The 20,992-nt window shown below is 46.2% G+C and overlaps 3 protein-coding genes and 1 long non-coding RNA gene across 5 annotated transcripts; 3 read left to right on the forward strand and 1 right to left on the reverse strand.

The window, feature by feature from the left end:
• Positions 1-1,212: 1,212 nt before the first annotated feature.
• LOC144898597 (uncharacterized) lies at positions 1,213-2,094 on the reverse strand. The gene is made up of 3 exons (XR_013627479.1): positions 1,614-2,094; positions 1,389-1,550; positions 1,213-1,317 (listed from the first exon to the last, which is right to left on the reverse strand). It is a non-coding gene; the product is annotated as an uncharacterized LOC144898597 (long non-coding RNA).
• A 1,068-nt stretch (positions 2,095-3,162) lies between these two features.
• dyrk4 (dual-specificity tyrosine-(Y)-phosphorylation regulated kinase 4) lies at positions 3,163-13,077 on the forward strand. Of its 2 annotated transcripts, XM_058088066.2 has the most exons (14): positions 3,163-3,559; positions 4,836-4,913; positions 6,367-6,519; positions 7,181-7,322; positions 7,507-7,670; positions 8,100-8,236; positions 8,430-8,570; positions 9,060-9,198; positions 9,332-9,413; positions 10,109-10,281; positions 10,380-10,440; positions 10,816-10,945; positions 11,027-11,208; positions 11,830-13,077. In XM_058088066.2, exons 1-14 carry the CDS (start codon positions 3,539-3,541, stop codon positions 12,087-12,089), a joined length of 1,863 nt encoding a protein of 620 aa, XP_057944049.2. In that variant the 5' UTR covers positions 3,163-3,538; the 3' UTR covers positions 12,090-13,077. The 2 variants fall into 2 exon arrangements, with proteins under 2 accessions (XP_057944049.2, XP_057944050.2); XM_058088067.2 differs by lacking the exon at positions 6,367-6,519.
• A 517-nt stretch (positions 13,078-13,594) lies between these two features.
• Positions 13,595-16,715, forward strand: ndufa9a (NADH:ubiquinone oxidoreductase subunit A9a). The gene is made up of 11 exons (XM_058087237.2): positions 13,595-13,719; positions 14,270-14,446; positions 14,588-14,685; positions 14,768-14,859; positions 15,018-15,159; positions 15,228-15,330; positions 15,407-15,477; positions 15,664-15,740; positions 15,867-15,962; positions 16,323-16,389; positions 16,456-16,715. The coding sequence occupies exons 1-11, from the start codon at positions 13,665-13,667 to the stop codon at positions 16,624-16,626; spliced, it is 1,149 nt and encodes a 382-aa protein (XP_057943220.2). The 5' UTR covers positions 13,595-13,664; the 3' UTR covers positions 16,627-16,715.
• A 460-nt stretch (positions 16,716-17,175) lies between these two features.
• Positions 17,176-20,929, forward strand: LOC131138244 (putative polypeptide N-acetylgalactosaminyltransferase 8). The gene is made up of 11 exons (XM_078791013.1): positions 17,176-17,344; positions 17,646-17,934; positions 18,154-18,320; positions 18,406-18,589; positions 18,666-18,863; positions 19,232-19,346; positions 19,478-19,663; positions 19,986-20,123; positions 20,191-20,286; positions 20,362-20,529; positions 20,666-20,929. Exons 1-11 carry the CDS (start codon positions 17,176-17,178, stop codon positions 20,798-20,800), a joined length of 1,845 nt encoding a protein of 614 aa, XP_078647139.1. The 3' UTR covers positions 20,801-20,929.
• The last annotated feature ends 63 nt before the right edge of the window (positions 20,930-20,992 follow it).

Genomic DNA, 20,992 nt, shown 5'->3' on the forward strand with positions numbered 1-20,992 from the left:
TAATCTGTCAGTCGGGTCAGCAACCCAAACACGGCCACATGGCAACAGTTACTGATACCGTCTTGTTTGGCTCCTGCGGTTCATCTCACCAGCCAGATGGCCCACTAAGCCAATAGCCCAACAGGATGTTATCCTGTAAAAACAAGGCCAATTGTCCCTGCGTGATTCCGATCTCATCCGGCACCGTGTAGCCCGTCTAATGCCTATTCACTCGTGGCCGGATCTGGACGTCACCCCAAAACTGTAAGCCAAGTGTCATTCCCAAGCCTCAAGATGAGCAGGAAGATACGGCAGCCTGTAATGGAAGACCCCAGCCTGATGCTTCAGAAATAGCAACATAGTTCCTGTCACCAAAACAAGGATATACTGCTTTTATTTTTAGTGGAGGCGGAATGTCAGTCAGGAAAACACCTTGTGGCTGCAAGGAGGACGTGTGGTTTGCGTGAAAACAACATTGCAGATGGATGTTGGACTTGTTGTTCTAAGGTTTTACTGGCCTACATTCCATGCTGGCGTGCCACTAAGGCATAAGAGACAGTCGCTATTAGGTGCAAACCACATGCGTCACCATAAGGTCCCATGCCAGGCCAGTAGCTATCACTGTTGGTCCCAGGACTGCAAGGTACCGAGGTACAGGAAGTTGTGGGAAGCGCTGACACAGAACCAAGGCAATATTCCACCTTCAGAAGAGAGGTGTGGTCTGGAGTCACGCTCCCAATTGACCCGTCCATCTAAGTTCCCACCCCCGACTATGGTCAGGAGCTCTGATGGACCTATTTAAGGAGAGTAAAACGGCATATTCCGCCTTCCTGCGAGCTGTGCAACACCCTGCTGCTCAGCAGGCGAGGCAGGGCCGGGGGAGTGGAGGGGGTGGTAGAAGAACGATGAGGGCATCTGGGAGGGAATGTGACAGCCCCCCTTGGCTTTGTCGCCAAGATACGGTGGCATGTGAGGAGGCGGAAGCAATTCTGAGCCTCGCGGGAAAACCCCATTAGAGCTGCAACACCTCCCAGTCTGACTTCCTCACACGCATGAAGACTTGGATGGTGTGATCAATACCCACAGTACCGCTCTCTCGCCCCCAGCAACACATCCCCCCAGCCCGAGACGCGCTCCCAAAGGCCTCTTTCAACACAATCCGAGTGCCAGGCCCCCGTGAGCAGGAAGGGTCCCTTGTTGAGGCTCATCCGTACGTCACCGCCAGCGGCAAAACACACACACTCACACACACTCACACACACACTCCCTGGCTGGTTATTGTAGCAGCATCCTCTCAGCTAGCCAGGATAGTTGGTCTTCATCTAGAAACTAGACTTCCTGTGTGTGGAATGTAATAGGACAGGTTATGGAGAAATGACCCTACACTGCTAATTCCTGCACCTTCTGACCTGTTGGTTCCCCACATCTCTCTGGTCAAGTCTTGGAGGTTGACCTCAGGCATGGAGGACGTGTACAATGCGGGAAGACGGGACCTCACCTGCCTGCGGGGGCTTTAACCTCCTCCAGGGCTGCTGCTGGGGCAGGAAGAGGCGGATCCAACCCGAGGTAAGCTGATGGAGATGAGGCACAGCCATCATACATCACACCTTACATCTACTGTGGGGTTAGCATACCTGCAGTGCTGCTTTGGACTATGCTCCTCATCATGGAGAGGATACATGGAAGTTGGAGAACCATCACAAAGCAGTTCTTAAACCTTTGCCTGTTCTCATTGTTTACACTTTATCTGGAAAGTGAGAAATGTATTTGTTACGTGAAAATAGTTGTTTACCCTACAAACGTTGCATCATGCATCCTGACAGAAACAACAACGTACTGTTGGGACATGAAGTCCCATTAGTTTAGTATTTGGCATAAAGTGGTACAGCCACGCCTTCTTCTTAATCGGTAGTGCAACAGGTCAGCCAGTTAGGCACAGCACCAATGCTCGGGTTGAAAGTGGCCTTCAAAAGGTTTGAGGATATATTCCCTGCTTGGCTCCAATCATCATTTCCCCTCCGTCGCCATGTTGTTTTGTTTTGTTCATCAAAGAGGATCTAACATGAGGACCAAAGTAGAGTACTTCCCATCATCCCTTCTGAAAGAGCCCCTTCAACATGCACCAATCACCGCCTAAGCACCAAATCTGGACGGCGGTGATCGGGTCTTGCATGGACGTCGTAATGTCCAGTAAGACGATATCATGGCGTTCATACGCACGCAAGCGTTGGCCGGCGAATAGAGGAGCGTGTTCAGCAGTTTCTTGGATCGGTACGCATCCCGTCCCAAGGGTGAGATGGATTACTAAACTGACCGCTGCTGTTGCATAAGAGCTGCCAGCTAATCATACGCTCTTATCACATACATAAACAATGTTGCTGCCCCCTGCTGAGGGAATTAGTCTTTCATAACAAATATCCTCCTTGCACATGTGCCACACGTGTCCCTTTAAATCGGACCCTTTTATCATCACGCCACCTTTGAAACAAAATAATGCTCATTATTATTATTATTATTATTATTATTATTATTATTATTATTATTATTATTATTATTATTATTATTATGCTCAGCTGGCATATTAGTGAATACTAATATTGAAGTATATTCTTTGAGTTGCTGTTCATCAACCAAGCGGATTGTAAAGGTCATTCATTCATTCATTCATTCATTTTCTACCGCTTATCCACGGGGTGCTGGAGCCTATCCCAGGAAGCCGGAGTACCCAGAGAAAACCCACACATGCACGGGGAGAACATGCAAACTCCACACAAAGATGGCCAAGGGTGGGATTGAACTTGAATAATAGTAATAATAGGCTAATGAATAATAATAATAATGATTATTATATAGTTGATAACCGGTCACAGTTATATCCCTGTTCTTGTTCCTTATTTGTTTTTGGAATTGTTTTGAATGTCCACTACATTCATTCATATCCTGTGCATCTCCAGGAGGCTAAGCCCCCCCGTCATCAGAACCCAGTTACGCCCCTGGATATTGACGTCTTTTTTGCCTTCTTACGCAATTAAAAATATGAGTATAATATAAGTTTGTAGCTCCTGGTCTGGTCATTACAAGTCAATAAATGAATATGAAGTATTTGCGGGGTCCTTGTAAAGACCAGGGAATCCTACAGTAGCTCCAGGGTGGAGATCGTGAGGGAGTCCCAGGAGAACATGACGTGCGCGTCGGTGGAAATGTGCTCCACGGCGCGTCGGCGTCGGTGGGAGGGCTAGAAGAGACAGGCGTCTATATCGGGACATCCCCAGCTGTCGGCGGCAGAAACCTGACCAGGTGGCTCCATCCTTTAGCCGGACGCGTCACGACGCAGAGCTCCGACAGCTTGCTAATCTCCTTCGCTGTGACGCCAGCGGTGCGTAAAACCTGGACGGGGCTCGCCGTTGGTGCTTCGGTCTCCGTCTTCTTCACTCAAAGTAGGACACGATCGGCGTCTTTTGGTCCTCGGGATGTCTGAGTAACCGGAAGGGATGACTCTTCCTGCTTGGATTTGATCAAGTGTCCATCAGGTCTCCCGCGTCCAAAGTCCTTCCATATCATGTTGCCAGAGATAAACAAGGTGAGGAACTGATTTTTAAACATTCCGAGTGGGGTTCTGTTTCATTCTTAAATGTATTATTTATTTGGTTTGGGCCAAAAGAGGGGTTCTCCAAGGTGCAGCCCGGGGGCCATTTTCGGTCATCTGTGGCGAGTAGAAAAGTGATGTCTTCCATCCCATCAGTTTATGCGCTTCCCAGCTGGCATCCGTACCGATGTACCATAGAATATATGTTTTTCATATTATTATTGCCTTAGAGGCTGCTGGGATTACGCATGTGTACCTAATGTTGTGGCTCCATCCCAGAACAAACTTGTTCAGTTTAGGAAAGCCCCCCCACTGCCGTCTGATGGACTCAATATCATTACATGATTTTATTGCATAAAGCATGGATGGCATCTCTGGACTTTGGACTGGGACTTACACCCCCAACAATTGTAAACTCAGTAATGGGTAGCTGCACTCCTCTCCATGATTGGCGTGGGTATGCTTGATGCCAGTGGCTCAACGCACATCGCTCAGCTGTAGTCCAGGTGAGGTTTAGGACGTTCTCCTCTCCTGCCACGGTCACCTACATGCCTCCTTGGCTTCAGATTGCAACATGGCCCCCTGGTCCTTCCAATTGGCAGATGGGGGCCAAGCTAGCTGGTTCACCTCCTCCATCGTGCGGATGATTGTGCACTGGGTTGTTGTAGCTCGACGTGTCTGGACCCCCCCCCCCCCAGTGGACAGGTAGAGTGATCAGCATGTCCACAGTCCCCGAATGAGGTTAAGCTTGATCCCCCCATATGGAGCACCCACTGATTAAAAAGGCACATGCCAGCTGGATTGGTGTCAAAGCTTAAAGATTGATCCCAAAATAGCTCTGGTGTTAACGCCATTGTTGATGAGGCCTTCTCTTAAACGTGTGCACGTGCACGTGCACTGGCAAGCACAGGGATGAGCACATGTGCAGACCAGGAGGGAAAAGTGCATAGGAGACATGGCTTGTTGCTGGGTTTTTACGGAAGTCGGGTATTTTTAGATCTCGGTGCATTATTTTTGGTAGCGTGGCTGCAGCTCTGCTCAGCTGCCTGCAGTGTGTGTGTGTGTGTGCGTGTGCACGCTTGTGTGTGTTTGAGAGCGAGAGAGAGAGAGAATGAACGCAGGAGAAGCCATTTCTACATGGTTGTTTTCATCTTCAGGTGTTAAAGAATTCCTACATCTGACACTGAATGTGCCAAATATAAAAAAGGAAACACTTGATATTCTTTCACTGTTTAGTCTTGTGCTGTAAGCGTTGTCATGCCTCCCCCAGACGTCACGCCCGGAGGCCTTCCCTCACAGACACCCGGCAGAGGGCAGTCGGCTCGGGACAAACCGATCCTGCTTACAGGTCAGCTTCTAACCTCTGCTTGTAGCTTGTAGCTTGTAGCGTGTAGCGTGTAGCATGTAGCTTGTGGCATTTGCAATAAAAGGGACTCCAGAATGATAAAGTAAGACCGGGGTGCCCAAGCTTCATGAAAAAAGAACGGATGCAAGCATGACTTTTAGAGGGACTCCTCGTCGAAATAGGTGTATGCCAATGACAGCATTGTAAGCTAGCTCCAATTAACTGATTTTCTTGTGTGATAATGCACAGAAAGGGTAAAGAAATATATGTTCATGTTTGAAATAAGGATTGGGAAAAAAATTCCCCCCAAAAGTGCAGTCAATTATTAGACTGGATTGGAATTAGATAATGAGATGTTACTTTTACTTTTGTATCTCACAACATCTATGGTGCATTCATGGACCGCAAAACAAAGTTGTAAATGCCAAGTATAAATGAGTAGCGCCTTAAGGTGAATGGGATATGTTTCTTGTGAGGAAAAAGCGGCCTATGTTTTGAGGAAATGTGCGGCCATCTTTGTACACGCGGTTTGTTTTTTCGGCTAGGAGCTCCTTCCCGATGCAGTTATTTACAGGCGCATAGCTGTGTTTATTTCCTTTGCCTGCTGTGGCAAGGTACCACCAAATATATTTAGCTCATAAACAAGTTGGCGCATCGGCAGCAGGGCAACACACGAGAGGCAAACATCACATTGGGAAAGCTTTTGTATCTGTTCATATCCGTATTGACGTATATTCACGTTATTTATCGCTCTGACCAGATATAGTTGTGGAATGACAGCTAACAAAGTGAAAGTATGTCCTGTAATTCCCCCGTGACATAGATGGACAACTTTTGGAGATCTAATTCTTCCCTGAGAGCGAGTGGTTTCATTTTACCATCAAGCTCTCACGGTATGCTCAATGGCGGCCAGAGAGGAGCAGGTTGCCGCTCTTCACCCCCGCCCCACGGAGATATAACACCAGGACACGGCCCAGTCGGGACCGAGCACTCTGTCCCCATTAACCCCAGGTAACTCCAGCCGTCCCTGCTGGGGGTTCTGATCACCCGAGCCGCAAACGAAAAAGTGATCATCCCGTCAAAGCGATGATGAAAGGGATGTGACAGGCGTGTGAGGACAGTGTAAAAAGGATATCACTCATTTATGGGTCACACTCGCTGACCCACTCGCCTCGTTCTCATGTGGTCTGTTTAATACTACTCGGCTTGAACAATGGTTCCTTCCATGATCCAGTTCCCATATTATACTAATATCTTTCAACTATTTATATAACTATAACTATATATAAGTCCCACATGGTGTGAAACCGATGTTAACCAAATCAAATGTTCCTATAAGAATTTACTGTATATGAGTATATGAGTATATGAGTCTCAGTGGATCTACTGGACTAACATTTGGTTGCATTTTCTCATTTCTTTGCGTCATAGTTAAAGCAGTTGTTCTTACTTGCAGAAGTTTGGCCAAGGGGGGGGGGCTTTGCCTCAGCTGGAGCCTCCAGTGGTCCAGGTGGTAGTCAGCAATGCCAAGAACCAGCAGCAGCAGACCGACAGCATCCTGCCCCACATTGTCAGCAAGGGGGTCCAGAACCACTATCAGACAAACACAGTAAGGCCATCGTACAGTCACGAACAACAGTTGGAAGAAATATGAACACAAATATTACGTTTCACATTCTGTCATCTCGGTTTTTATGATGGTAATTTGCATCTACTCCACAATGTTACAAAGAGCGATAGAGGAATAGCAACTATAGCAACTATACTAAGCCCCTCTTTGTCACGCCACCTAAACCAACCAATCGCATCTTTAGGGATTTTCCTAAGGTTTCAGTTGTGGCTGCACAGTCGTCAAGTGGTTAGCGCGCAGGCCTCACAGCTAGGAGACCTGAGTTCAATCCCACCATCGGCCATCTCTGTGTGGAGTTTGCATGTTCTTTGGCTTTTCTCCGGGTACTCCCCTCCCCCCATTCCAAAAACATGCTAGGTTAATTGCCCCCCAGTCTCGGAAAGTCGATTCCGGGTCTTGAACCTTGTGTGTTTTCAAAAAGGTGTGGCCACCAGAGAACATTGCGCATTGCAGTTCCACGGCGTGTGTGATCTGCATTGCGTTGTTGATCACATTAGTCAGAAACACATTTGGATAGCGTGTGTGATTCCTGTGAGACATCTTGAAGGTCGCCGTGTAGTCATAGATATGCACGTGTAGCCGCTTTTAATAGCTTGGTGCGGATGAGTAAGATGACACAGAGCTCAATGTCCACCAACAGGTTGAGAGGCAAAAGCCCACTCAGCACTTCACCATGCGATTTGGGGCGGCCATGGATAAAATGTCCCGCAGCAGAATCTTCAGCAACAAGCCGGATAAAGAAATGGCGCACGAGGGACACAGGCTGCCCTTGTCTCCCACAGGTATGAGGAGATGAATTGAAGTAGCTGAAAATAATCCTGTTCATGGGAATGGTGGGACGGGAATAACGTGTTGGCAGCAGCGTGCTAGCTCTCACTCCTCTGCTCTTGGCGGGCTAATCGATACGACAACGTGACTCATCTGGTCCTCCTCCTCCTCTGCTTCTTCTTCTAACCCCGCTAACAGACGCGCTCAACAACTTCCAAGATCGCCTCACCGACTTTGAGAAGGAGGAGATCATGGACTACGCCGAGATCTGGTTCCTGGGTCTGGGCTCTCAGAAGATCGAGGCTTCCCAGGCTGCACCGCAGAACTGTGGCTATGATGACGAGCACGGAAGCTACATCAGGGTAACGTGTCTGGATGCTCTCCTTTAGCCAGGTCAATCCCACTGGAGCATCTATACCAGGACTTCTCAACTGGTGGGGCCGTGACCCGAAAGTGGACTGCAAAAATCATAAATAAGACAGAACGCATAGACTTTCTAGGGCCTATTTCCTTATTTCTCTTATTTCTCTCCTTGCTTTTGCCTCCAAGAGACCGTGACAGTGTGAATACTTGATAGAATACTTGATAGAATACCTGATAGAAAACCACATTGAATCCGCGTATTTCGTGGTCTCAAACTTTTGATGTGTGGTGAAAAAGTACCGGGGTACCTGGCTGATAATACCCATGGTTCCGAGGGGTGTCCCATACGGTGCATGTATGCTATCCTGCCAATATTCCTGTGGACATCTGCAGACGTTTGCATGGTCTACCTGTTTGCTTTGCTCCAGGTGCTGCACGACCACATCGCCTACAGATTTGAAGTGCTGGAAGTGATCGGAAAGGGCTCCTTCGGCCAGGTGCTGAAATGTCTGGACCACAAGAACAATGAGCTGGTAGCGGTTAAGATGATACGCAACAAGAAGAGGTACACAATAGGCACTGGTGGCGGGTGGGAAAACTGGAGGAAATACCCTCATCCAACATTGTGTTTAATTTCTTAGTTGGTTTTACGTACATCTAATACTTGGGGGGGGGGGCTTAGCCCCCTGGAGATGCACAGGATATGAATGAATGTAGTAGACATTCAAACATGATAAAGTAGGCCTAATGTATTTCAGGTTTCATCACCAGGCTCTCGTAGAGCTGAAGATCCTGGACGTGATAAAGAGGAAAGACAAAGACAACCTCCACAACGTCATACACATGAAGGAGTACTTCTACTTCCGAAATCACCTCTGCATCTCCTTTGAGCTTCTCGGGTAGGTGCAGGCTGATGTTGCATGCAAGCATAAATGAAACCTTTTTCTCGTAATCAGCAGTAGAACATAGGCAAGTTTCAGGACAATATCAGTTCCTGACTAAAAGACACCAGCGAAACCAGCTCTTACTACAATGGCTACTACAATGTGAGGGCGGGGATAGTTTTGTGTTTGCCTTTAAATGGACGACCTTTAGAGGACGCCTTGGACTAGCACCTTGTCTTACATTACTGTCACCAAATCCTTTAGTTAAGGCCTTGATTGGAGCCCTATCCCTTACCCCTTCCTTCTTCGTGGTGCGAAGGCTCCAGTTACAAGCTCATCACAACAGACAGCAGGAGGACATGTTGGCACCATCATGTATTATTTCCAAGTGGAGGGAAATGCCGTGAAGCTGCATAAAGGCTGAAATGGCTAAAAGAGAAGGACATGAGAGGAGGAAGTCAGGTCGGGGTTAAAACAACTTAACGTTGCCGTTTCTCTCGGCAGGGTCAACTTGTACGAGCTCATCAAAAAAAACAACTTCCAGGGCTTCAGTGTGGCTCTCATCCGTCGCTTCACCCACGCTCTCCTCAGGTGTCTGCAGATGCTCCACAGGGAGAAGATCATTCACTGCGACCTCAAGCCGGTATTGATTAGCACAGAAAAGCCCTTGTAGTTTCAATCCTGCACGCTAGACATGAATCTTGAAGACATGAAGCCATCTAGTGGAGCATCGTAATATGACAAGAGACATTTACCTGGATTTGGTCCTTCAACAGGAGAACATCCTTTTGTCTCAACGAGGCCCGGGGAACATCAAGGTGGTGGATTTCGGCTCCAGCTGTTATGAACAGCAAAGGGGTGAGAGCGTGGGATCGACCCAAACACCCTAGCTAGGTTTGGGTATCATTTACATGTTGTCCAATCTACAACCACAATGCTAACATATGATAAACATTACCATGATACATAAACATTCCATCATTGGCTCATCATTGGCTCATCATTGGCTCATCATTGGCTCATACATGTGGTGCCAGAGATGCTGCCGCTAGATGTGACAACAACATTCTAAGCCCCCTAGAGGACATATTTCCTCAAAAGAGACTACAGTGACAAATCCAGCCACTTTTTCTGGCATCGTTGGGGAGTTTTCTGGTATTGGGGGACCCGTATTGAGCAACAATAGATGCTGTTGACAGTTCTACCCTGCCCAGAGGTCAGCAGTGTACATACAGTGCTTCCACGGCTCATTGCCTGGATGCAAGAGGAGGGTGTATTTATATATTATTGTTAGTCTATAGCAACTCTTTGTAAGGTGAAACCAGTTGCTATGACTTATATTGACCGCAAGAGTGTGCTACTGAGTCATGTTAATGCGAGCAGATGTTGGATGTTCATTATCAGTAGTCATTTGAATTCAGGTGTAAATGAAGGTGTTTTTACTCACTTTTTTGCCTCCAAGACGAGGTTATGCAAAATGGCGGCTTCCAGGGCAGCCAATAGGCCAAGATGTCACACATCCAAGATCCTCACCTCCTCCTGTCTGCATGCAGTGTACACCTACATCCAGAGCCGCTTCTACCGCTCCCCAGAGGTCATCCTGGGTCACCCCTACAGCATGGCCATTGACATGTGGAGCCTGGGCTGCATCCTGGCGGAGCTCTACACCGGATACCCTCTCTTCCCTGGGGAGAGCGAAGTGGAGCAGATTGCTTGCATTATGGAGGTGCGGCTGGTGTGATGAAGCACTCGGCTGTGCATTCTATTTCCACATACGCTACGCTTATTAAATACACTCATTTCATTTTTGGGTTTTGTTTGCAGGTTCTTGGAATGCCTCCCAGTGATTTTGTTCAGTCTGCATCCAGGAAGAGGCTGTTTTTTGGTAAGAATTTCGTCTTTGTTCCAGTCAAGATGCGTTAAGTTCGGAACAACTCAAGGTGCACAGTTGGCCGTGTGGAAATCTGGGGTGTCCTAACTTTTTCATAGTGAAAAAGGATGGAAGGGACACTGATATTTTCTAAAGCAACACAGACGTTTCTCATAATATTAAGACTTGAATTTTTTTTTCTTTTTCCTCATATTATGTTATTTTCCTAAATTATTACTCTTTCCTCTTAATATTTGGACTTTATTTTTGTAAAATTTCTCCAGATTTTCCCCTTTTTGTTTTGTTTGTTTGTCATAATGTTACAACTTCAAATAATATTTGTATTGAATATTTCCACTCTAATAGAAACGTTGCTGTGTTTGAGTGCAGACTCGAAAGGGAATCCCAGAAACATCACCAACAGCAAAGGGAGGAAACGAAGGCCCCATTCCAAGGAGCTGTCCACTACACTGAAAACAAACGATGCTTTGTTCTTAGACTTCATCAAACGCTGCCTGGTGTAGGTTCCCTCTCTTACTTTCATTTTGCTGTGAGTAGAAACGGGCAGCTGCTGCATGCTGAATACTTTTCTTGAACGCAGTTGGGATCCAACCAAACGGATGACGCCCGATGAGGGCTTACAGCATGACTGGATCCTGGAGGGGAATTTCAACAAGGTGAGGCCCAGACCAAAAGCGTCGGTGAAGAAGCAGGCGGACAGTGTGATCACGACAGAGAGCAATGGCGGACACAACTACAGTAAACAAGCTCGTGGAAAATCTGGTGAGTAGTCTATTTCAAGTTTCATCTCCCTTCTTATCTCAATCTATACCAAAGACATCATTACACAAACACGCTCTTTAGAGTGGATATGAGTTGGTTTAGCCTCGGCTGCTCGTTTGGCGAGGGTATGGCGCTATCGCATCACATTATGTACACTACATTATGGAATGTATATATGACCAAGTAAGCTAACATGACTTGGTGCTATAGACTAACTGCTGTTTACTTCCTTTCTTGAATGAGTGTTTTGACTGTCTAAATGTCGATTTAAGTCAAATGCAATTCAAGGGGAGCTTGAGCTTGTGAAATACGTAAGCACCTTTCAGTAGTTGGAACACGTTGAAGTTTGCCCGGGGCGTGTTGCACTCGAAGGACTTGTGCACTGCAAAAACATATTTTCCACAGCATCGATCGATCCGCCCAGGGCGTCATTCAAGCCAGAGCCGCCACTGCACACATGACAAGAAGGAGGAAGTCAGACAGAAGAAGGTTCCGCATTGTAGGAACATTTTAACACATTCACACACATAGTTCAGTTCCAAAATGATAAATAGTTTATGGAGTTATATTTGTCAATAAATTCTTTCCACTGTCACAAAAATGTCATGTCATTTCTTACAGCGGAGAGGTTCAGCTCGGAAGACAACTCTGACAGTGACAGGCTGAAGAGAGATGGCTCTGACACCAGCAGGGCCCCCACCGAGCGTCTGCGGCCCATCGGGGCTTCGGCGGAGGAGAAGGTGTGCGAGAGCGAGAATCGCAAGCAGCAGGATTCGGGTTCGGAAAGGCCCGTTCACATCATCATCAAACCTCAGGAGGAAGAGAGGGCAGAAGGTCAACACAGCAAAGAGCCGTCGCCTTGGTTGCCTCCTGTCATGTAAGGGAGGAATGTTGCATTCAAGGGAAATGGGAAAACACATACAGTGGCTGAGACTCTCACCTGCTTTCCCGTTCGGGAATCTTAACTAAAACGGTATTAGCCAGGCTGCCGTGTCCGTGAGAACATGACATCGTGAGTCCTGTCCTAGGTGTCAGAAAGACCCCCCAAGTTGACACGTGACAGAACAAACCCTTTTAGAGGTTGATGCACAGGAACCATCAGCGTAAAAAGCATCACTTTCACTTTGTTTATGAAAATACACTACTTACTGTAATATTTTGTATTTCATATAGAAAAGGCGCTTCGGGCCTATTGTCTCAGTCGTTGCTGAGCGTGGAGATCCCCAACAAATAGATAAAGAAGCTGATTTAGTTCTTCTTTCCTTTGCCCACTATAAAGCACAGGGCGTGTACCATACAGGCTGAGCCAAAACTCTTTTTATGGGTAAACATCATGTACCTTTTTAGTGGAGCGTATTTATGTATTTGTTTTTTAGCAACTGCTTCATATATGATTAGACAATGATGTACAATCATGTATTTGTATATATTCCTGCTGTTGCTCCCAACGTATGTGTAATACAAATATACACAACATATTTGAAATGTTTTTACTGTATGAACATATTTTCAATGTCTGCGATCCCAATACAAAGAAAAAGACAATCTTAGTTTTGTGCCTTGCAGTATTAGAGATCTTGCACTTTACTGATGTGTGTGTACATCTGTGTGTGCAAGGATTCTTAGTATTGTGTAATATTGGGAATATCCCTACTCTTGTCTGATGTTCCAGTGTAGAAACCTCTTTATTTATTTTCTCTTGCATCGCCATGAGTTCCAGTATAACTGACATTAGTGTCCATAGTGACTACCACGCCCCGCCATCAGAGATTTGAAGGGATGGAAACTGCAGATGAAATGCTATATGAGAGTAAATCATTCATATCATTTCATGTATTTGAATGTTGAAATAAAATGTTTTTTTATAAACCTGCGTCTATAAACGTAATACGATTTACTTCTTTATATCTGTCTTGGGTGTGGGAGGTGATTTATATAGAAATAAGGCAGACTGGAAAAAATGTCATATATACACTTTTGAGCCGCAATAGGCTCTTTTGGCCAAATTGCTGCTTCTTTTGTATGACTTCAGTGAAGCGTGTTTTTCCTTGTGATAATAACTGCTCTCAGTGATAATAACTTATTATCTTAGTGATAATACCACTCTGCTCTCAGCAAACACCAGACCTTCTTTATTGAAGTCCACGCAGCACCACGATTCCTAACACGGGCTACTGTCACGGAACTAAGTTCCAGCCACACCAAAATGGGACTCTCACACGTCACTTCCTGTCCGTTCCCTCTTTTCCTCCCCTAAATTCGTTAGTGTTGGATCTCTCTTGACATACAAATACACCCACCCATCAAAACTATCAGTATGTCACTATGGTGTTCTAAATTGATTATTACCTTATATTGTAAGCATTGTTAAAAATTAATATCCTTTATTCCGTACCACTGTTGACGTTTCCACCACTTCCTTGTTTTGTTCCTCACCGGGTGCCGTAAACGGAAAGATGGCGACCCTGACTCTGGTTAGCCGTCCTGCGAGTGTCCTTCCAAAGATTCCCAGTAAGTAACGACATTGCAGTGGTTAGTGGAGCCGGCGACGTTCATTTAATGTTTGGCAGAGAACACATAATGTCTTCCCAGCACAGGGTCGCCCTGGAGGCACTTAGGCGGGTTGAATGACCTTGCTTCCACGGCGTATGGCTAATGCTAATGCTTGCTAAGTGTTAACGTTAGCTTTTCTTGTATGGTGTTCGACTTGACACAAGACAATCTTACCTACCTGCTACTAATGTTTAATAGCAAATCAAATCTCACTTTAATCGTGTGTTAAATTTTGCGACGTGGCGTGAAGTGTCTAGTCAAGAGTACTGTGCGTTTTTAGTACTAATTTGCAAGGAAAACAAGGCGGACAGGAATTCAGGAGTGCAGAATTGCAAAGCAATTACGCTTAATTCTTTAACACCAGTCCAGTCATACATTTGAATAAAGTTGTAGGGTTTTAGTAGTAACTACCATTGCACATTTCTTGGTTTTGACTGAATTAACGTGGACCTACTGTTCATGCATGGCGCCTGGCTCCTTCCAATGTGGCCTCCTGTTTTCCCTGCAGAGGGTTGCTGTCCTCCCCCAGTGCTGTCGGCCTCCTGCGTGGTCCCTGTTCAGCAGAGGAAGCTGCACCATGCTGTCATCCCCAAAGGGAAAGGAGGGCGCTCGTCCTCCAGTGGCATAGCGGCCACTGTTTTCGGTGCCACTGGCTTCCTGGGGAGATATGTAGTAAATCGGCTGGGTGAGTACAATAAAGAAGAAATTGACAAGATGGTGTTGGCAGTGGCTGTACCGTACCAGACTACAAGTGTGAACACATCCTAGTAGAAAATTAGCTCAGCTTTCACAGGTTTGATTTGGTGTGTTGATGTACGTTTTCCAGGTCGGATCGGCTCTCAGATTGTTGTCCCTCACCGCTGTGATCAGTATGACACCATGTATTTTAAACCTATGGGGGACCTTGGACAAATTATTTTTATGGTATGTAAGTCTAAACAATGTAAGTGATAGTAGAATGGTCCTCAGAGCTCTCACTTTGACTTACTTTGGAATCCTGCTGCAGGAGTGGGATGCCCGGAACAAAGACTCCATCAAAAGAGCTTTGGAGCACTCCAACGTTGTCATCAACCTTGTGGGGAGAGAATGGGAAACCAGGTATTCGTGAGAGTAGTACACTCTGTTGCAGAGGTGCTGACTCGAGGTGCTGACCTTGGACTTGTCTCCACCTGTTTTGTCCTGACTTTCCACCGACTGTCTCCCACCTCTGCTCTAGTGTGTTTCCATGTATTGATGTTCCTGTTTCCTGTGTGAAGGAACTACCGCTTTGAGGATGTCTTTGTGAGCATCCCCCAGCAGATCGCCAAGGCAACCAGAGAGGCTGGCATCACTAAGTTCATCCACATGTCTCACCTCAACGCTGACATACGCAGCTCGTCCAAATACCTGAGGAACAAGGTTAGCTTGGTTCTAATGGTACATGTGCCGATGCGGGTCGGTGTCCTCATCCCTCTCCTGTGTCCCAGGCTGTGGGAGAGAATGCAGTGAGAGATGAGTTTCCTGACGCCATCATCATGAAGCCATCAGAGATGTTTGGGAGGGAGGACAGGTTCTTCAACTACTACGCAAGTAAGAGTGGCTTTGCATGTTCACAGGAAGCGACTACAGAAATCAGTGTCGACCTCACTGTGGCTATTCCTCGTAGACATGCGTTGGTTTGGCAGCGCCATCCCACTCATCGACCTCGGGAAGAAAACGGTCAAGCAGCCTATTCATGTAAGTTTGCTAAGAAACAGAAGCTCATGTGATCAGATTGTTAAGCAGATGCAATGCCCATTTTGCCTCCCAGTCACATAAACAATCTTACTTCCATCAACATCATCATTTGTTTTTGCCACCAAAAGATCTTTGGTGCTGCACGCAAGTATTTGCATTTGTCAAGTAGGTCCTTTCCTTCATCAGGTGGTAGATGTAGCGAAGGCCATCATGAACGCTGTCAGAGACCCAGAGGCCAATGGAAAGACATACGCACTAGTTGGGTAGGTAACCAGCCACCACTACCAAACACAGGGGACGTCCTGATTTTGGTAGGGTTGGCTTTTTGACCAAAATGACTAGATCTCACTTTTCATATTCCCTCTTGCATTATTTGTGTTTTTGAATAGTCCCAACCGGTACGTCCTCCATGACCTGGTGGAGTACATCTACGCTGTGGCTCACAGGCCTTTTGCACCCTACCCGCTGCCCCGCCCACTCTTTCAGTAAGTGCATCAACATTGTCATTCTTTGAATAGCGTTTCCACGTCGACAATGCAATATTTAGACACTTGCAGTAGTGGGCAAAAAAAACTTCTTTACATATACCAAGTTTTTAAAATTGGATCAATAACTTAGTTCCCATGGATTCGTACTACTTCAATCCTGATCAGAGCCTCCCTAGTGTTAAATCATTTAGTTTTACACAAGAGGTCACCCTCTCTTCTGCGTGTTCGCCTACAAGCCGCTAGGGGGCACTGTAAACACAGAAACACATCTCCTCTTTAGTTCAGTCTTCCCACTGATGCTCTGATGCTGAAGAACTATTTCCTCACGCATTAGCTAGCTTCTCTTTGTCTTTTCAGCCTCGCTGCTCGTTTTTTCGCCATGAACCCATTCGAACCATGGACATCCCCCGATAAAGTAGAAAGGGTGAGAAAGATGACAAAGGCTTGGAAAGAGCAACACATTCATGCCATGGTTTTTACCTTTCTGCAGTTCCACACCACCGACATGAAGTACCCAGAGCTCCCTGGTCTGGAGGATCTTGGCATCAGCCCTTCCACGGTAGAACAAAAGGCTATCGAGATTTTGCGTCGCCATCGCCGATACCGTTTCTTTGAAGCCGACCTGGATGCGACAAAGCCAGCCAAGCCTGTCAACTATTAAAGTGCTGAATCAGTGTCCCAACATCACTTTTGACAAGCTTTGTCTTGACCTCAATTCTGTATGTAAATAAAATAAATCTTTACCTGGAAGGCTTTATTTGGGGTTGTTTTGGATAAAGCCATCAACACATGTTGCTACGGCAATAATGCTGAACTGAAATCATCTTATTTCTACAGTCTAATTTTAGTGGAGCCTGTTAGAATTGATAAGTGGCACTCACATAAGAGGGAGGGTTTGACGCTTTGTGTACACAGTAACTAACTGCAAGTGTACTTTGTAACCTCTGTATAAAGCTAGCCTGATTGCACTGACTGCTAAGGAGAGAATCCTTGTTTCTATCAAAAGCACTAACTTGTCAATTGGCCCCATCGGCCTCATGATGATGCAACATTCCTTGTTCCAACAAATGATTTTCCAAATGCAAAAGTGCTTACCTAAAACATCAAAGATGCAATTGGTAGGAAATGTTATCTGGAAGATAAGACGCGCCTTCTCAAGTTGTAAATTCTGTGGAGGGAAGCAACGCTTGCGTGGTGAACAGAAAGCAACATGAAGGCCCACGTGCGGAGCGCCGGGATAGTTGGAGTCGTCCTCGTCTTAACGTACGTCCTCATTTTTATGAGCAAACCTTCTTCACGCAGTTCTTTTCCGAAAGGAATCTTGGAGGAAAAGGTTGTGAGGAGACTGGAGAGTGTTGAACAGACTCTGCACAGGCTGGGTGAGTTCAAAGCCAGGAAATAGCATAACATGACGTTTACATGTGGCTGTTAAAGTGCGCTAGTTCAGTCTTGGTCGAAGCGGCCTTCGGGCAAACGTATGTAGGTGTTTTTTTTTCTTTAAACAGAAGGACATACTTGCTCAAGGTGCAACAAAATGAAACCAACAGCAAGTTCACATGACAATTCAGCTAGTACTATGTGGGGAATTCCATATCGTCGTTACTGTAGCGGGTTAGATTCCGCAGCAAAGAAAATCTGCATGAGAGGAAGAGAAGATGCTTAACTGAAATGTTTCTGCATTTTTCCAACCCGTCCTGCCTTCACCAACACCCAAAGAAAAGCTGATTGAAGGGTCGCGTGGAGGAAAGAACACCACCAACAAACTTGCTCCTGATGCCGGCCCACAGAGAGCAAAGCCTGCGGTGCCAAAGTTATATCCAAACTCCTTCCTCTTTGCTAAATGGGGAGAAGGTCTGACGGTGACGGAGCAGAAGCAGGCAGAATCGCTCTTTCAGATTTACGGCTACAACGTGTTCCTCAGTAACCGCTTGCCACTCGACAGGAAGCTTCCAGACATGAGAGACGGCAGGTGACTGGCAATGCCTTTACTTCCTCAAAGCGTTGATGTCATCCAAGGTCAGGGGTGTCCAAACATTTTCTACTTAGGGCTACATGCTGAAATTTATTATTCCTCGTAATATCACAAGGTTAATCTCCTAAAATGACACATTTTTCTCATGAGCTTTCCTCTTCATATTGTGACTTTATTATCCTGGTTTTCCCATCCTTGCTATCCTGATGTTCTTAGATGTCTGACAAAGAACTATCCTCACGACCTGCCTAACATCAGTGTGGTGCTCATTTACCTGAACGAGGCCCTTTCAGTCATTAAAAGGGCCATTCTCAGCATCATCTCACACACTCCCAAGCGCCTCCTGAAGGAAATCATTCTGGTGGATGACTACAGCAGTTATAGTGAGTTTCATTTAGACCACGTACGACCACAGCATGGATGGACAAAGCGAAAGCACCGTTACCGGCTTTGGTACCTGTCTTCCAGATGACCTTGGTAGGGCGTTGCAGGACTTTGTAGATGAAGTCCACCAAAACAAGCCAGCGCTGATAAAGAAAGTGCGGCATCACCGTCAAATGGGCCTGTCCCAATCACGGATGTCGGGCTGGGAGCACGCCACGGCAGATGTTGTGGCCATTTTGGATGCTCACGTTGAAGTCACCGAGGGATGGTGGGATGGCCGTCGGCATCGTTTTCAATGAACCACGTCACCAAGGTGTTCACGTTCATGCCAATATCCTCACCAGGTCAGAACCTCTACTCGCCAGGATCAAAGCTGACAGGACGGTGGTGGTGTCCCCCGTCTTTGACAAGATCCATTTCGATGACTTTCACGTGGAAAAATACCTCCCGTCCGCACACGGCTTTGACTGGCCTTTATGGTGCATGTACGAGTCCTTCAGCCCGGAATGGATGGAGACCAACGATGAATCCAGGCCTGGGAAGTAAGCCAAAAGCATAGATTTCAAGAGGATGCTAAGATGGTTCAGTCGTTGTATGGAAGTGTTAGCCTTCCATGCCCTTCAACTGCTGCTGGTTACCGGGTCATTCTGAAGTCAAGTCAGGCCTATTTGTCTTACACTTCATATCATTAAAGACTACACTCCCGTCAGGCAAAAAGGTTTGTTTCTACCTTTTCCCGTTCTTTTGTAAACAACAGTAGAACATACAGTAGGTAAGTTTCAAGAAGATAGTTTCAGCTCCTGGAAGAAAAACAGCTTTTTGGAAAACGATACATTTCAAATGCAGCTCTTACAAGCCATCTGGTACGTACTTCTCTCTGCAGTCACATCGTGAATGTGTTCATTTGCAGGAGTCCTTCCGTGATGGGAATATTCGCAGCTCACAGGGAATTTCTGGGAGAACTTGGAGGGCTAGATGGAGGAATGACCGTCTACGGTGGAGAAAATGTTGAACTCGGGATTCGTGTGAGTGGCTTCTCATCTAAGACGGTGTAGTAGTGGCCCGTAGTGACCCGTAGTGACCTATAGTGCTCCAACAAATGTACTCTGTCCCACGCTGTTGGTTTTCAGTGCCGACGCTTTTGTTAACTGCTCAGGTGTGGCTTTGCGGAGGAAGCGTGGAGGTGGTTCCGTGCTCCAGGATAGGCCACATTGAGCGGGCACATAAACCATACGCCCCGGATCTAAATCCTGTGATGAGGAGGAATGCTCTGAGGGTTGCAGAAATTTGGATGGATGAATACAAGAAGAATGTGTTAATCGCTTGGAACCTTCCTCTTCAGGTTAATATCTGCTTCTTCATTTATTTGTGTGTGTGTGTTTGTGTTTGTGTGCCATAATACAACACTGTATTACGGCAACTTTCCAGACGTCTTTCATTCTGTTTGTACTGTGAGTTTGAGTCCTCCTACTTATTTTTCTGATGCACAGTGGCAGTTATCATCAACTTAGGAGTCCGCTAAATTTGTAGATATGTTTTTGAATTGTAACATTTATATTTGGGTACTTTGGTCTTAGAGCTGTCAATCATCACAACTGACCCTATTGCCCCAGCATGTGCTTCATATGGTAGGTATCAAACCGTCCTTTACCCTTATCACACAGGACCACGGCATAGATATTGGCGACGTGACGGAGAGGAAGAAGCTGAGGGAAAAGCTACAATGCAAGCCGTTCAAGTGGTACCTGAAGAACGTGTATCCAAGTCTGGTCACATTGGATAACCTGCTGGGTTACGGCATGGTAAGCAGCACCTCGGTTGCTAGACCTGTCCGTCATGAGGCACATCAATAACTGCTGTCATTACAAGATGAGGAACAGCCTTGTCATGAACTTTTGCGTGGACCAAGGAGCTGTTCCGGGAAATATCCCCATCCTATACGAGTGCCACTTCCAACAGCCACAGGTTTGATTCCTCAATGTGGACAGTATGAAGTGCCAACTATGTATCAACTGAGATGGTGAAAACATGTATTTCCAGTTTTGCTACTACAACCAAGACAGTGAACTCATCATCGGGGCCATTAAATCTCACACGTACAACCCAAACCGCTGTCTGGTTGATCCGGGCTCCAGCAGCACACCCACCCTGCTGGATTGTCAGCTGGCAAAGCGAAAGCAGCTACACAAGCACTGGCACTTCACACAGGTATCACCATGGTGCTCATGTTGGAGCTGAATCATGTATTATGACTTCATTTGATGTATTATGACTTCATATGATGTATTATGACTTCATATGATGTATTATGACTTCATATGATGTATTGCTCCACCTCCCATAGGGCAGAGAAATCCAAAACAAAGCAACCAGGAGATGTTTTGAGATCAGTCAAGGCCAAAACTATGAATATGTGCTCATCCTTCAGCAGTGCACGGGACAGAGCTGGACCATCCAACACTTAATCTCCCCTTTTTAGGCGCTAATAAAGTCAGAGTTCACTTCTTTTGTGATTATAATTGACAGAAAAATGCAATGGCATACAGTGGTACCTCGGTTTTCGTTATTCCTTTGCTCCTAAAGGTCTGATTGTCAGTTTTCCCATAAGATCCACATAAAGCGTACCCGCGACACGAGTGAGGATAAGTGGCATAGAAAATGGATGTAAAAA

This window comes from Doryrhamphus excisus, linkage group LG6 (genome assembly GCF_037039965.1).
Source record: "Doryrhamphus excisus strain RoL-2023G ecotype Guam linkage group LG6, RoL_Dexc_Guam_v1.1, whole genome shotgun sequence".
Classification (NCBI taxonomy): Eukaryota; Metazoa; Chordata; class Actinopteri; order Syngnathiformes; family Syngnathidae; genus Doryrhamphus; species Doryrhamphus excisus.

Coding starts and splice junctions, on each gene's coding strand:
- dyrk4 (XM_058088066.2), top strand. CDS start 3,539: ATGTTGCCAGAGATAAACAAG. Junction 9,414..10,108: donor CTGTTATGAACAGCAAAGGG/GTGAGAGCGTGG, acceptor GTCTGCATGCAG/TGTACACCTACATCCAGAGC. Junction 10,282..10,379: donor AGATTGCTTGCATTATGGAG/GTGCGGCTGGTG, acceptor TTTTGTTTGCAG/GTTCTTGGAATGCCTCCCAG.
- ndufa9a (XM_058087237.2), top strand. CDS start 13,665: ATGGCGACCCTGACTCTGGTTAGCCGTCCTGCGAGTGTCCTTCCAAAG. Junction 13,720..14,269: donor TGTCCTTCCAAAGATTCCCA/GTAAGTAACGAC, acceptor TTTTCCCTGCAG/AGGGTTGCTGTCCTCCCCCA. Junction 15,478..15,663: donor CGGTCAAGCAGCCTATTCAT/GTAAGTTTGCTA, acceptor TTCCTTCATCAG/GTGGTAGATGTAGCGAAGGC.
- LOC131138244 (XM_078791013.1), top strand. CDS start 17,176: ATGAAGGCCCACGTGCGGAGCGCCGGGATAGTTGGAGTCGTCCTCGTC. Junction 17,345..17,645: donor ACAGACTCTGCACAGGCTGG/GTGAGTTCAAAG, acceptor ATGTTTCTGCAT/TTTTCCAACCCGTCCTGCCT. Junction 20,530..20,665: donor AGCACTGGCACTTCACACAG/GTATCACCATGG, acceptor CACCTCCCATAG/GGCAGAGAAATCCAAAACAA.